Raw genomic sequence first — 12,748 nt, 5'->3', positions numbered from 1 at the left:
TTCACGCATGAAGACATGGAGAGAAAGCTTTTTCTCATGCGAGATGTCGTAGAGCTCGACATTAGCGTCTTCATCGCCTGAGTACAGGCACATCTACGGTACATGTTGCTGCTAAGTGCTGCCATGTCCAGGTCATCATGATATCAAACCAAGAGTCATGCTGCATGTGACAGCCTGATGGGCAACAAAGTTCGTCCGACCTAGATCCGTACCTGACAGATTACGGGGCATTACTCCCGGGACATTAATTAGTACTTGAGCGGGTACATTAAATTCTCCTAGGAGTCGATGCACCCAAGACAGGTTGGTGGTTTGCGGATGTGTCCTGGTAGCGGCGGTACGTATGGGTTGATCAATAGGTAGCAGGTACCAAATTCAAGACCTGAGGTACCAATTTGAACCAGCACCTCACTTCCTTCTTTCTTCAACTCGGACCACATTCAAAACCTGCAACAAACATCAGTCGAGACCACCCACTGTTCAATCAGCTGAAGCCTTGTCCGGCACAGTCCAAGCCGCATCGCAGAGAGGCGCATTGTCTTTGTTGTCTTCCTTCCATCTCTCGTCTCTCCTCTGAGCACATCAGAATGCGGCGCAGCAGCCTGCATGCAGCTCATCCCTGCGACTTTGATACGTGGCCGGCCTCTCGACGCCACAAGCTGCAGCCCTCGGAGCAGCCCGACAAATCGCGCCACAACAAGAGACTGGCTTAGAGACGTTCTGGCTGGTCCAATGGGATTGAGCGAATGGAAACTCGACGATGATTGAACAGGGCATCCCAAAGGATAGTCACCTGGCCGCCAAACATGCAGCTCGCCGAGGCAAGGTGAGAATGGCTGCCGTGTAAGTTCCACGAGGCCTTTATAGAGTTGCTGTGTGAAGACTGCCATGGTATGAGCAGCTATGCTGGTAAGAGATGGGATGCCTGAAGGCCCGAGAGGCCTCGAAGCAAAAGGGCAGATTGGACCGAGTCAGTTGCAAAGTCCTAGCCCAAGCACCTTTGTATAATAGAGATGGGTTTTCTCCGCAGGTCGTGCCTCGGCAGAACATTCTCGTGTGTCCGCACTCCGTTCTCCGTACTAATGGCGGAACTGCCTCTATAGTCTGGCCCCCAACTCTCGTCGTCTCATCTCTCCTCTACCGATTGCTATTCTGGAGACACCGACAACCTGTCGCAACGCGGCAATGACGCTATTTCTGGGCCGGACAACACAATCCTCTCCGGTAACAATGGCAGATGGATGGCTTAGGCATCGATATACCGCTGCCAAGCGTTGCATCCCACTTCAAGCCGGTGTCCAGAGCTTGTCTCCTTACTCAGTTGGGGGATTCCGCCAGCTACGGAACAAAAGATCTCGCCCGGCGACAACCCTTGCCCAGCTGAGTAGGGCATCTTTGATCCACCTCCCCCATCATGGGGCTCTTGACGAAACGAGGTTGCTTTCGTTCCATGCTCGCCTCCCGGCTTGCTGGTTCGGCTCGTCGCCATCGACTTCCACCTCGGCTCGAACCATGGGTCCCGCCCCCGGCCCCGAGCTCCCCCACTTCTACCGCTTCGATCGGTCGTCTTTGACGGAGTTCCAGCTGCAAAACTGACAGCAACTCCATCATACTATGACATATCATGGGGAAGTCTCCATGAAAGATGGGCCGGAACACACCTCGTCTGGAGTAGATTCGGTTGCTTTCCGACGACATATCACTCTTGGCGCCCGAAACCGAGTCATGGTTCACTATCATTCAGTCCATACAACGGCGCGGCATTTACAAGTCTCGGGTAGGCCGATGCCAATTCCTTCTGATTATGCACAAAAGTATTCTGTTTTGGATCACCTGAAGCCTTCACTTCTATCTGGATATGCGGGCACCGGGCCACACTTCCTTGTTCTCGCACGCGGGAGAAAGCTTGTTTCCATGAGACCAAGGGTTTGGGGGTTGCCCTCATCTCTTTTTTTGGATCACATCGCCAACGCCGCCCAGCCGTGGTATGTGCTGCCCGGTGCGTAATGGGAGTTCAATGTGTCAGCTAACAGATCTATCCCTCGGTAGCGTGTAGGATACTCCCTCGTCGTCCTTCTCTTTGGGTGGCGACCGAAGCTGCTGCAGCTCACAGCCTTGCTCCGACCTCCGTACCAGCGCCAATAACCGTTGGCCGTATGCGAATTCGGCCCTCCAACGAAAACGGATCGCGCAGCATCTCGCCGGTGGCACTCTCAGCTCATCCAGCAATGCGCAGCAAGTACGTTTTTTCTACCTGTACGGAATACTTGTGTGCGTTCTGCATGCCAGCGCACTTACACTGGTTGAGGGCAAGCACTGAACATCACCGCGTGTGAACCACCTACTCAAGGCTCGATTTGCTGTCGTCTGTTCAACCCATCGCTCTTTTTCTGGCTGTGCACCAGTATCTATCTGACTTACAGGTGGCTCAGCTACCTATACAGCAATATATCAGTGACAGCAACTCCATCGCGAAGACGTGGCACGTCACTGAGAGATCGGAGAAAAACGGTGCGCCTCATACCGGTCAACCAAAATTTTTCCCCTGCAGGTTGTACCTACGGAATCCCGGTCCACACCCTCCCAAACACCCCTAGGTGGGAAAGGCAACGGCTACTAGCCCACGCTTCTCGCCAAGGCAACCCATCAACCCCAAAGCTACTTGGAGGGGCGGTCTGGATGGATCCTTCAGCAAAAAGCTGCACCCCCAGGGGCTGGCGCTCCAAGGAGAAGAAAGCGATTAGAAAGCGTGGGAGCTGTTGCGCGCACGATGATCTCGACGCCTGGTTGCGCCTGGCGCGCAGGTCGCGGCTGCTGGTCACTGGCTGGAGGGGCGCCGTCTAGTTGAGTTGGGCAGAATTCTCGACCACTCACAAGACAAAGGACATGCAGCTGCAGAACCCGCGCAGAGCCGCATCATGGCGACAGCAGTACGGGCAGCGCGAGTTGATCTCTGTTGTCATAGAGATGTGTCTATGTCAACTGGCCAGCTCAAGCATTGTCGATGAGCATGGCTGGAATTACGGACCTGCATTTGCCCTGGCACACACTCGTCCAACACACCTCACAGAGCCTCCTGTGGATATGCCCTTGGAGGATATGTTCCTGGTGGGCGGGTGTACATGGACGAAGACCACCCCAAAAAGCGCTGCAGCAGGGGTTGGAACAGATGCAAAAGGAAAACACACGCGGCACTCTACCGAAAGGCGAGTGTGCTTGAGTGCTGCCCAGCGTTTGCCTAACAAGATGAGGCGAGGCTCTGGTGGCATGGGTTGTATGGACTGAGCTCCACGCCTTTTTGACACAGCCTGGACAAAATAAAAAGCTGTGTCGAATCTGCCTCTCGTTCGTTCTTGTTCCTTTCAACTTCTGATCAACAGATATTCATCCAAGCCTTTATCAGCCATGGACTCTCAGAAAGCTCTTCAACTTTACGCGGCTTCACACTCGCGGCATCTTACATCCTTCACGGGTGGGAGTGACATGCTTGAGGCAACCCCAAACGACACCTCGTACGAGTAAGTACTGACTAGTTGATGGCGACTCATTAGTACGGTCTGCCTGCGCCCTGATATCGCCACGGCTAATTTGTGCTCAAACATAGGGGCTTCGTGGCCGCGGCCGATGGGACTTTCGGATCCAAGAGGCTCTCCAGGAGCAGAAACCCATCCCAGGCTATAAGGTCTCACTTCTCTCTTTCCTATGAGACTCCCCATCATCTGGCCAGCAGTCTGCGCAGCCCACAACTTGCATTCGACTCCTCTTTCCCCAGCTCAGCTGGTTCTTCTCCTGATTGGACTCGAGGACAGTCCGGTGCAGCCAATGACGATGGGTCTCTTTTCGGCTCCTTGCATCGATGGGACAACCTCGGCCACAGCCATCAGCCACAGCATGAATTTCAGGCCCAGATACTGGCGCTTTGTGCAGCTCCGCAAGCTCAGGAACACGTGGGCCAAGATATTGAGCTCGAATCTCTGTATTCGGACAATTATTCCCCGTTGCATCATGGTGTTTCGTTTCAGGAATCACTCAGCACGTCGAGGTCGCCGCAGTTACGTCCACCTGACAGCCCATCAAGCGACTCAGTCACCCAGGCCTGCCTGTCTTCAAGCCTGCCACGGGCATTTGAGCTCTACCACGCCAGCCCAAGAGATCCTTCCGGACATCTCGTTCAAGATGGCGGCCCCGCGGTCGTCATCTCCAGCCCAGGAGCTGTGGACAATACTCTGGTTGATATGTCCGTGTGGAACAGTCCAAACCTCGCTCAAAGCGGCTCTTCTGCAGACCCTTACCTGGCCGCATATAATGCCATGGGCCAGCCAGGACGAGGAAACATTGTAGCCACTGGAAGTGCTACGTTCACCCTCCCAGCGGATCTGCAATCCCCGTCAAGTGTTGAGGCAAGGAGAGACTATTATACCTCGTCGGAGACAGCTTCTACTGTTGCTACATTCCCCCTTCCCACAGGTAGAGGCAGAGGCAAAGGGAAAGACAAGGGAAAGGGCAAGGGCAAGGGCAAAGGCAAGGGCTTGCAAGTTGCGGGCGCTTCACACCGCCGTCGTGTCTCGGAGTCGCATTCTACTCTCCTTGGTAGCCCTGGCTCCCAGGCACCGGATCGGTCTCCAAGCCGGGGTTCCTTCGGAAGACGCAATTCTAGCGGGCTTGTCTCGGTTTCAAGGTCTCGTCAGTACACATCAGACGCGGCTGATGGCAATACTGGGAGCACCGAAGGGACAAAAGGTGCGAAGTCGTCGTCACGCGGGAAGCGCGTTGGGCCTCTAGATGAAAAGAATCGGGAGCTCGCGACGAAAAGACGCAACGACCGGACGGTGTGTATCGGCTGCAAGATGGCCAAGGTTATGGTAAGCCTCCGAACGAACTGAAGCACTGGATCATTTTCCAACTTTGGAATCACTTATGAGCACTTTATACAACAAAGAGCCTATATATCCATGCCACAGAGGTCATTGCTAACACGCCGCTTGTTAGTGTGCCGGCCGAGAAGATGGAGGAGACTGTAAGCGGTGCGCCAGCAGCCACAGCAGTGCTCCCAAGCCGTTTGTGTGCGCTCCGGCCAGCTTCTTTGAGCTTGTTCAGCAAGGTAGCACGGCTTTGCTTGGTAAGGGACATCATTTGCAACCGTGTATCCTGATATGCTGCCAAGTTTTACTGACGTGCTCGAATATAGCTCTCCACGCCGTCTACCCTATCAACCACTTGACCGGCCTTCGAGAGCCGATGAAGCTTCCTGCGGAGATTCACATTGGAGATATGCTCAGCTTCGTCGACAACCTGAAACGAACCCACGACATGATCCGTGTCTACGCTGGGGGTACCATGCTTTATGAGCTCGATCTCCATGCCTGTTGGGTATCCATCAACTCGACAGCCAACCCCGTGTCGCATCCTTTCCGACGGTTCATTGACGGGCTCAAGGTCCAGAGGCATGACCAATGGAAGGCTTGTATCAGAGACGGCCGCGGCCAGCCCTTGGACGACAACTCGTGCGGTGCGCTTCTCGCGCTGGACGACATGGCTCCCTGGTTTAGGTACTCCTTGGTGCCCAAGGGTTCTGGCGCTCTCTTTGGTAACCCCAATGGCGGGGCCGAGACGTTGCTCAGCCCAGGCAACGAGTACCATCGGCAGGTAATCATTGTCGCAGCCCAGCTGTCTCGGATCATCGGACGCAAGCTGGAGCTTCACTTTTACGACCATCTCAAGAGGATCCTTGGCAACCCGAGCATCTGCACCGAGCTTGTTCTCGATGTTGGGCGCACACTGCTGTCGCTCCGTCGGCGTCTAGTCCAATGGAAGCAGACGCGTGCAGCTGCGTCTCTCTCTGCCACACCAGAGCATGAGATGGATGCTCAGGAAGACGGCGACACGGGCGGTAGTGTGCCTGGCAACCGTCTGAGCCGAATCAAAAGCTTGTGCCAGGTTCTTTATGTGTACTTTTGTTACATGAGACGACGACTGCCCCCCAATGAACAAGAACACATGCGAACCATGCGAGTGTGGTACCCCGACCGTGTGCAAGCGGTGGAAGAGAGCTTTCCGCAGTATGAGAGCATCGAGGGGTTTGAGGACTGGCTCCAGTTCAAGGAGCGGCCCATGGCTGACGCGGAGATGGAGCTCGAGTAAGGTAAGTATTGACGTTGCTTGACCGTGTTTGATTGGGTTCTTATGTTTCTCTTTTCAGTTTTGGTATACTTTACTTTTCGTCATATTTTCCTTTTTCTTGTCGTTTTTATATCTTTTATGACGATTCTATCTTATGACTTTTGAAAGTTTAGTAGACGATTTATATGATATGAAGAGGAGTCGAGTTTTGTTGGATGATGATGAGAGCTGAACTGTCAGAAGACGGATATTTTGCAGGATGACGGATATGGACGATGAGAACACGCACGATATGGCATTTCATTTTGTGTTTTATGCAACATTTGTTTCTTTTTGTTTTACAACAAACTTTGTCGTCTACAGTTAGCTGCGTTGGTATGTTTTTATGCTTTTTGTCTACGTCAAACCGCAGAATGGAAATGATTACAGTCACAGGATTACACAATATAAACCCTTGTGTCTTCTACAACGCATCCAACCTCCCCATTCTCCCCTCCGCCCTCCTCCCGAACTTCTTGACCCTGCTCGCATCCCACGTATCCAGCTGCACCGCGCTCCTCTTGGACGGCGCCGGATGCCCCGCCGTGATGTTCCCGCACTGCGGCCTCTTGAGCTGGCTGCCAAACGTATCCGCCGTCCACAGCAGCACGCCGTTGGTCCAGCCGAAGCCCTCGACGACCTCGTACTCGCCTCCTCCGCCGGCGGCGTTGGTCGAGTTGTCGTTGTACTTTTCAAACATGATGCCCACGTCCTGGTCCGTCAGGCCCTGCAGCTTGGGCGTCTCCGAGGTCGATCCGCCCGTGGCGCGCCACGTGCAAAACGTAAAGTCGAGGTACCGCTGCGCGAGCCTGAGTGACAGGTTTCGCACGTCCTGGTACGCGGGGTCGGCCTCGGAAAAGGTCGCGGGGACGTTGTTGAGGCTCTCCATGAGGATGTGCATGTGCGGCGGCCAGACGTTTGGCTGATCCCACTGCTGCCCCGTGTTGACGTTGCTGGCGGGGATGCCGCCCGGTCGAGTATCCAGATAGCTCTTGACGCGGTCGAAGATGCGCGTCACGGCGAAGGGGTTGTTCCTGAGGTACTCGGGCGCGGCGCCGGTCCACAGGGGGTAGAACTGGCCGACGTGGAAGAGGACCTGCTGCCCGGGAGGAGCGCCCTGCCTGTCCAGGGCGACGGCGTCCTTGTCGAGCGGGACGTAGATGTTTTGCGATCCCGAGGTGAGGTTGTAGTCAAAGTAGCTGAACAAGGTCTCGTTCCAGAAGACGGCCTGGATGGAGGCGCTCCTGTTGGCGGCGAGGGCGCTCCACTCGCGGGCGGCGGTGGTGTTGCCCGTCTGGTTGAAGAGCTGCGCGATGATGAGCTCGTTGCCGTAGAGGATGGCGTTGAGGTCCACGGGGACAATGTCCTTGTTGTTGAGGCTGCGCAGGGGGAAGTACACGTCCCGCATGGCGTCGGAGGGGTCGGCCAGCCAGCGCGCCGTGTAGTCGTTGCCGCTCTCGGCGCCGGTGGCCAGGTTTGCGTACAAGTCCTCCATCTGGGAACCGTTGAGGTGCTTCGTTTCCGGGTAGATGATGCCTGACGCAGCGAAGTAGGAGCGGTTGTTTGCCGTCTGGAAGTCCTCCCTGAAGGATTCGGGCCGGGGCTGCGTGTTTTGCACGGCGTATTGCTGGAGGACATATGTCTTGTTGTTGCTGGCCAGGCGGACGTCGGCGGTCCTGTTCCTGGTCCAGAAGTCGTGTTCCTGGACGAGCAGGGGGAGGGCGCGGCGGAGGATGCTCGTGTCGTTTGTGTGCTCGACGTAGACCTTGACCATCCGCGACAACAAGGGCGGCTGCGAGCGATTCAGGTAGTACAGCCGCGCGCCATTGGGCACGAAGCCAAACCTGCCGATGAAGTCGCAAAAGTTCTCAATCGTGTTCTTGGCGATGCCCACAAAGGCGCCCCCCGTCCGGAGCAGGCCCTCGACGATCCAGTACGAGTCCCAGTAGTACGGCTCGCGGAAGCGCCCCCCCGCGACGACGAAGGTGCGGTTCACGGGGATGAAGCTGTTGGGGCAGGAGGAGCAGTTTGCGGTGACGGCGGCGTCGCCGGCGTAGCGCCGGGTGAGGTCGGGCCAGATGTCGATGACCTGGGTGACGAACTGGGAGAGGACGGTGTCGTTGATCTTGGACAGGAAGGACGGGTTCGTGGAGAGGTTGGCGCGGGGCACCTGGACGAGCTCGCCGCCGGCGTCGGCGAAGTAGGTCGCCAGGAAGGATTGGAGGGAGGAGGAGTTTGTGAGGGGCTTGGGGAGCTTGGCGAATGCTGCTTGGATTTCGGAGAGGGGTCTCTTTGCGGGCCTTTTTGAACATTGGGAGTTTGTGTGAGCTTGATGACACTTGATGAGGGTTATGGCGAGGCTGGGGGGAGGGCTTGACTTTGGGGCTGAACTTACATGTCGACAAAGGTCTTGGAGTCGGAAAAGGGGTGGGCGAGCTCGATCTCGCGGAGGATGTCGCCGTGGCAGTAGATGGGCGAGTCGCAGGGGGCGATGACGGAGCCATTGATGTACAGGGCGTGGGCTACATCCATGTGTATGAATGCAGCGGCCGCCATGAGGGCTGCGAGGGGCCTTAGGAAAGAAGGCATTGTGACAACCTTTTGTTTGTCTGCAGCGAGTTGCAGATTTCACGATGACGACAGATGGGAGGATGAGAGGTAGAGGGGGGGGGGTTGTTGAGAAGGGGGGATCTTATATATATATCGTGCGGTGTTGTTGTCCAGGCTATGACTATCACATTCGTGATCGACCCGAGAGAGAACCTGCTAGTAACACGGAAACAGAAAGGCTCAGCATATGGGCAATGTGAGTTCTTGGCCGAAAAGCCAAGTTTCCCGCAAAGTCCACACACCCTCCCATTCGCACGGGATTTGCTTGGCATTCTGTAAGGGAAAGGGGAGAACGGGTTGATGGTGATATGCTGGAGGGTGTGTGGCTTGGAGGCGATGTCGTATGAGGCTTTGGTGGTGTTGGGCGCCGTTTGGGGATGATGGCGAGGATGATCTGTCGACGGATTGGTCAAGTGTTGTACAAGTAATGAAGGTAAGAATGGATCTCCAATTTCATAACAATGGCCCCTTGACAGATACTGGGCTCAGCTCCGGTTATACCAGTTTTTCATTTCTGGTCAGGGGCCGCGATATGTCCATGTAAGTGGCTTGTAAGTGAACACCAGATGAGGTTGTAAGTCGACATCACCACTATGTAGTTGTTCATTCGAGACTACTACCTTATTTCTCATCCCCTCCACGGCATCTCCAAGACATTTAGCGCTGGGTCCAGACTCCAGTCACCCCCGCACTGCGCTAATAAGCATTTCTTGCATCTGACGAACTCTTACATGCACGCTCCAACAACCAACATATAATGATGCAAGTGATACGACCCGCGATGTTTGATTCAGTCAACCTGTATCGCCCATGGGAGATCCAATTAGACCGGACAGGAATATGTATGTAATACACCTGTATTATCTTGCACTTCAGCAAGACATATATTTGATATATACATATATAAGGGAGATTTAGCAAAGAATATTCCCACATCTTGCATCTGTTCTACTTGGCATCTCCGACCATGACGTCAAAAGGCGTTCACCCAAAGTACAAGCTTAACCGTCTGACCTACCTCTATCTAGTAGCACACAGCCTCGGACTATCCGCTCCCGTGTCTCCTCGTGATGTGATTCAACTTAGTAGATTGAACTGTCAGTTTAGCAGAAGAAACCGTCAGCAACAAGCCCGACTTCCAGAAAAGCTTCCCCCAGTGGTGGCTGATGGTTGTCTGACGATCAGTGGCAACGGTGACATGCCTCGTCTCAATTGACCGAAGCTATCGATGGATGGCTGACGACGGGATGTCAGACCGAGCAAAACACCATCACAACTCACACTCCACAAATCTCACGATACTTTCCTTCTTCTTTCTTTCTTTCTTTCTTCTTCTCATCACAGTCACAGTATATACAAGTTCCTTCACAAGCCCAAGTCTAAGCCAAAACCTTCTTAAACAGCCTCTCCAGCCGCTTCAGCACCTCGGCCCCGTTCTGCGCAACCTGGTAGTGCGTCACCAGCCGTCCTCCCCCCAGCGCCAGCCCTTCCTCCCTGCCCAGCTCGATGAACCTCTCGGCGCTGCACCCGGCGGCCTCGAGGTCCACCCAGGCCATGTTGGTGTGGACCGGGTGCACCAGCTTGCCGCCCAGCCCCGTCCACAGCGCCTCGACCCGCTTGGCCATCTCGTGGGACTGCTTCAGCAGCCCGTCGCTGCCGTCGGGCTGGGTCCCAAACGTCTCGTCGACGGCCACCCGCGCGACGGCCGTGATGAAGCCCGGCTGCCGCATCCCGCCGCCAATCGACTTGCGCGTCCACCGCGCGTGGGCCAGCGTCCTCTTGTCGCCGACGATGATGCTGCCCACGGGCGCGCCCAGCCCCTTGGAGAAGCACAGGCTGACCGTGTCGAAGAGGGCGCAGAAGTCGGGCAGCGAGCCCGTGCTGGCGCGCAAAGGCCGAGATGCGGCGCACCTCGCTCAGGGGCATGACCATGCCGTTGAGCGTGTTCTCGAGGCTGATGACGCGCGTGGGGCAGTCGTGGACGTTGTCGCTGATGACGGCGTTGGCCTCGACGTCCTCGAGGGTGAGGTGATTGCCGTTTCGGGGGACGACCGGCTTGACGGTTGCGCCAGTCAGGGAGGATACTCTGCTTCCCTATCAATATGATACGAGAGAGGAGGAGGTTGATAGGGAACACACCCGCCGGCTTCATAGAGAATAATGTGCGAGCGATGGTCGGCCAGCACGCCGTGGGGGGGCTGGACGAGGAGGCTTCGCAGGGCCACCTGGTTGCCCATTGTGCCCGAGAGGACAAACAGGCCGGCCTCCTTGCCGGCCAGCCGGGCGACGTGGGCCTCGAGGTCCTGGGTGGTGGGATCCTCGTTGAAGACGTCGTCGCGGAGGCTGCACCGGGAGATGGCGGCCAGCATGGACGGGGTCGGGACCGTCATGACGTCGCCTGCGGAATGTCAGCTGCTCGATGCTCGTCGTGCTCTCTCGTCCAATGCTCACTTCGCAGGTCCAGCGATCCGGGGCCCTTGACGCCCACCCAGGCATTCGTCTCTGCGCTTCCCATGGCTGCGGAAGAAGCGATGCTCATCACTTGTCGCCCCAAGAGTTGCTGCTGCCAGTTGACGTTGACAGTTGGTCTACTGAAGAAAGAGAAGAGCCGTGAGCGAGAGGCCGAGGCGAGATGCAGAGAGGAGAGCGAGCCCCTCATTTGATATCAGCCTGGAGGGGGGGATGCGAATATGTATGTACAAAATAGATTAAACCTGGTGGAGGGGTCAGTCAGTCAGGCCAGGACGCGGTTCTGCAGAGGCTAAACCATCTGCCGCTCCGCTCCGCTTCGGATCCGGGCCGGATGGTTGTCGATTGCGCCCTCCGAGAAGTCGACGCCCTTTCTACGGGTCCGTTGAGATGATCGTGAGATTGCCAGCTTATGAGTGCTGGTAGACTAAGATCTGATGCTGACACACGAGGTTGATTGAATTGCATGCAGTGATCCTCGGCTCCTCTATCTGGCGAACGGGAACATTCACTACTCCGTAAGGCCATCATATACACACTGCTCTTCATCTTCCACTTAGATCAGAAACTAACACCATTCCTCACCAATTCACCATTGACTCATTCATCAGTCAAAAGAAGCAGGGCCATTCTGCATTGTTCCACAGCTTCTTGACCCCTGCAGCCCCGCCAGGCATCTTCAGCGCCGTGTCGCACCGCAGCAGGGCGACTGAGCACAGCAGCCTGCTTGGCGTTCAACAGCCCCTATCCAGCCCTGTTGATGTCCCATATAAAGGTCTCGTCTCCCAGATAACTTGACCTCATTCATCTTTTTTTTCTCCATCTCTCCCTCTCATCAGTTGCTTCAATTGCATCGATCAATACATCAATCACCACCTAGTGTCTTCCCCCGTGAACGAGCGTCTCCCAGTAGCATCAGGGACATGCCCAGCCACTTCCGCCATCCTCTCCGAAATGCCGCGCGTGCAAATCATGCGCCAGAGCGGCAAGATGTGCGCAAAAAGAGCAGCGTGATGTACATTGCAGACGAGTCAAACACAGGACCCTTGCTTTCCTCTTGGCCAGCCCTCTGACCGAAACAAGAAACAGCTGCCGTCCCGTCCATGAGTGCTGCCATCAGATCAGGCTGACTTGACTGGTCAGCTATGCTGTACTCGTAATGGTTCTGTCCGGATTCGTCTCACCTAAAAAACTCACCTCCAGCCTCAACTCGCAACAGCGCCTCTTCTCTCCCCAGCTTCATTCTCACCCCATCTCCTCCAGCCTTCTTCCCGGAGGTGCAATGAGCAGCCGCCCGCCCGCAAAATGACGTCCCGGGCCGCCTCTCTCGTCTTCGCCGCCGGGCTGCTCAGCCTGTCCCTGTGGCTGCTGCTCGGCCAGCCGCTGCTCGCGCCGCACCCCGACCGCGGCCGCATCTCCAACCTCGACCTCGTCCTGGGCGACTCGCTGCCGCCGCGCCTCAACCTGTCGGCGGGCTTCTACGCCTCGGACCAGGCGCGCGCCTTCTGCG

The 12,748-nt window shown here is 56.0% G+C and overlaps 4 protein-coding genes across 4 annotated transcripts in view; 2 read left to right on the top strand and 2 right to left on the bottom strand.

Moving 5' to 3' along the window:
• Positions 1–4,310: 4,310 nt before the first annotated feature.
• Positions 4,311–6,141, top strand: BBK36DRAFT_1184520 (hypothetical protein; the record flags this gene model as incomplete). The annotated part of the gene is made up of 3 exons (XM_024896402.1): positions 4,311–4,862; positions 4,990–5,119; positions 5,189–6,141. 3 exons carry the CDS (start codon positions 4,311–4,313, stop codon positions 6,139–6,141), a joined length of 1,635 nt encoding a protein of 544 aa, XP_024745916.1.
• Positions 6,142–6,583: 442 nt separating this feature from the next.
• On the bottom strand, positions 6,584–8,715 carry BBK36DRAFT_60550 (glycoside hydrolase family 37 protein; the record flags this gene model as incomplete). The annotated part of the gene is made up of 2 exons (XM_024898344.1): positions 6,584–8,459; positions 8,555–8,715. The coding sequence occupies 2 exons, from the start codon at positions 8,713–8,715 to the stop codon at positions 6,584–6,586; spliced, it is 2,037 nt and encodes a 678-aa protein (XP_024745915.1).
• A 1,433-nt stretch (positions 8,716–10,148) lies between these two features.
• BBK36DRAFT_1172357 (hypothetical protein) lies at positions 10,149–11,284 on the bottom strand (the record flags this gene model as incomplete). The annotated part of the gene is made up of 4 exons (XM_024895710.1): positions 10,149–10,589; positions 10,681–10,855; positions 10,909–11,167; positions 11,221–11,284. 4 exons carry the CDS (start codon positions 11,282–11,284, stop codon positions 10,149–10,151), a joined length of 939 nt encoding a protein of 312 aa, XP_024745914.1.
• Positions 11,285–12,543: 1,259 nt separating this feature from the next.
• BBK36DRAFT_1144604 (glycosyltransferase family 17 protein) overlaps positions 12,544–12,748 on the top strand; it is a gene marked incomplete at both ends in the record, with an annotated part of 1,161 nt that continues 956 nt past the window's right edge. The window contains one exon of the mRNA XM_024893687.1: positions 12,544–12,704. Within this exon, the coding sequence (XP_024745913.1) occupies positions 12,544–12,704 (161 nt within the window). The remainder of the gene's footprint in view (positions 12,705–12,748) is intronic.

The sequence above is a fragment of the Trichoderma citrinoviride genome (assembly GCF_003025115.1).
Source record: "Trichoderma citrinoviride strain TUCIM 6016 unplaced genomic scaffold BBK36scaffold_16, whole genome shotgun sequence".
Lineage (NCBI taxonomy): Eukaryota > Fungi > Ascomycota > Sordariomycetes > Hypocreales > Hypocreaceae > Trichoderma > Trichoderma citrinoviride.
This window is presented reverse-complemented; position numbering and strand designations above follow the sequence as displayed.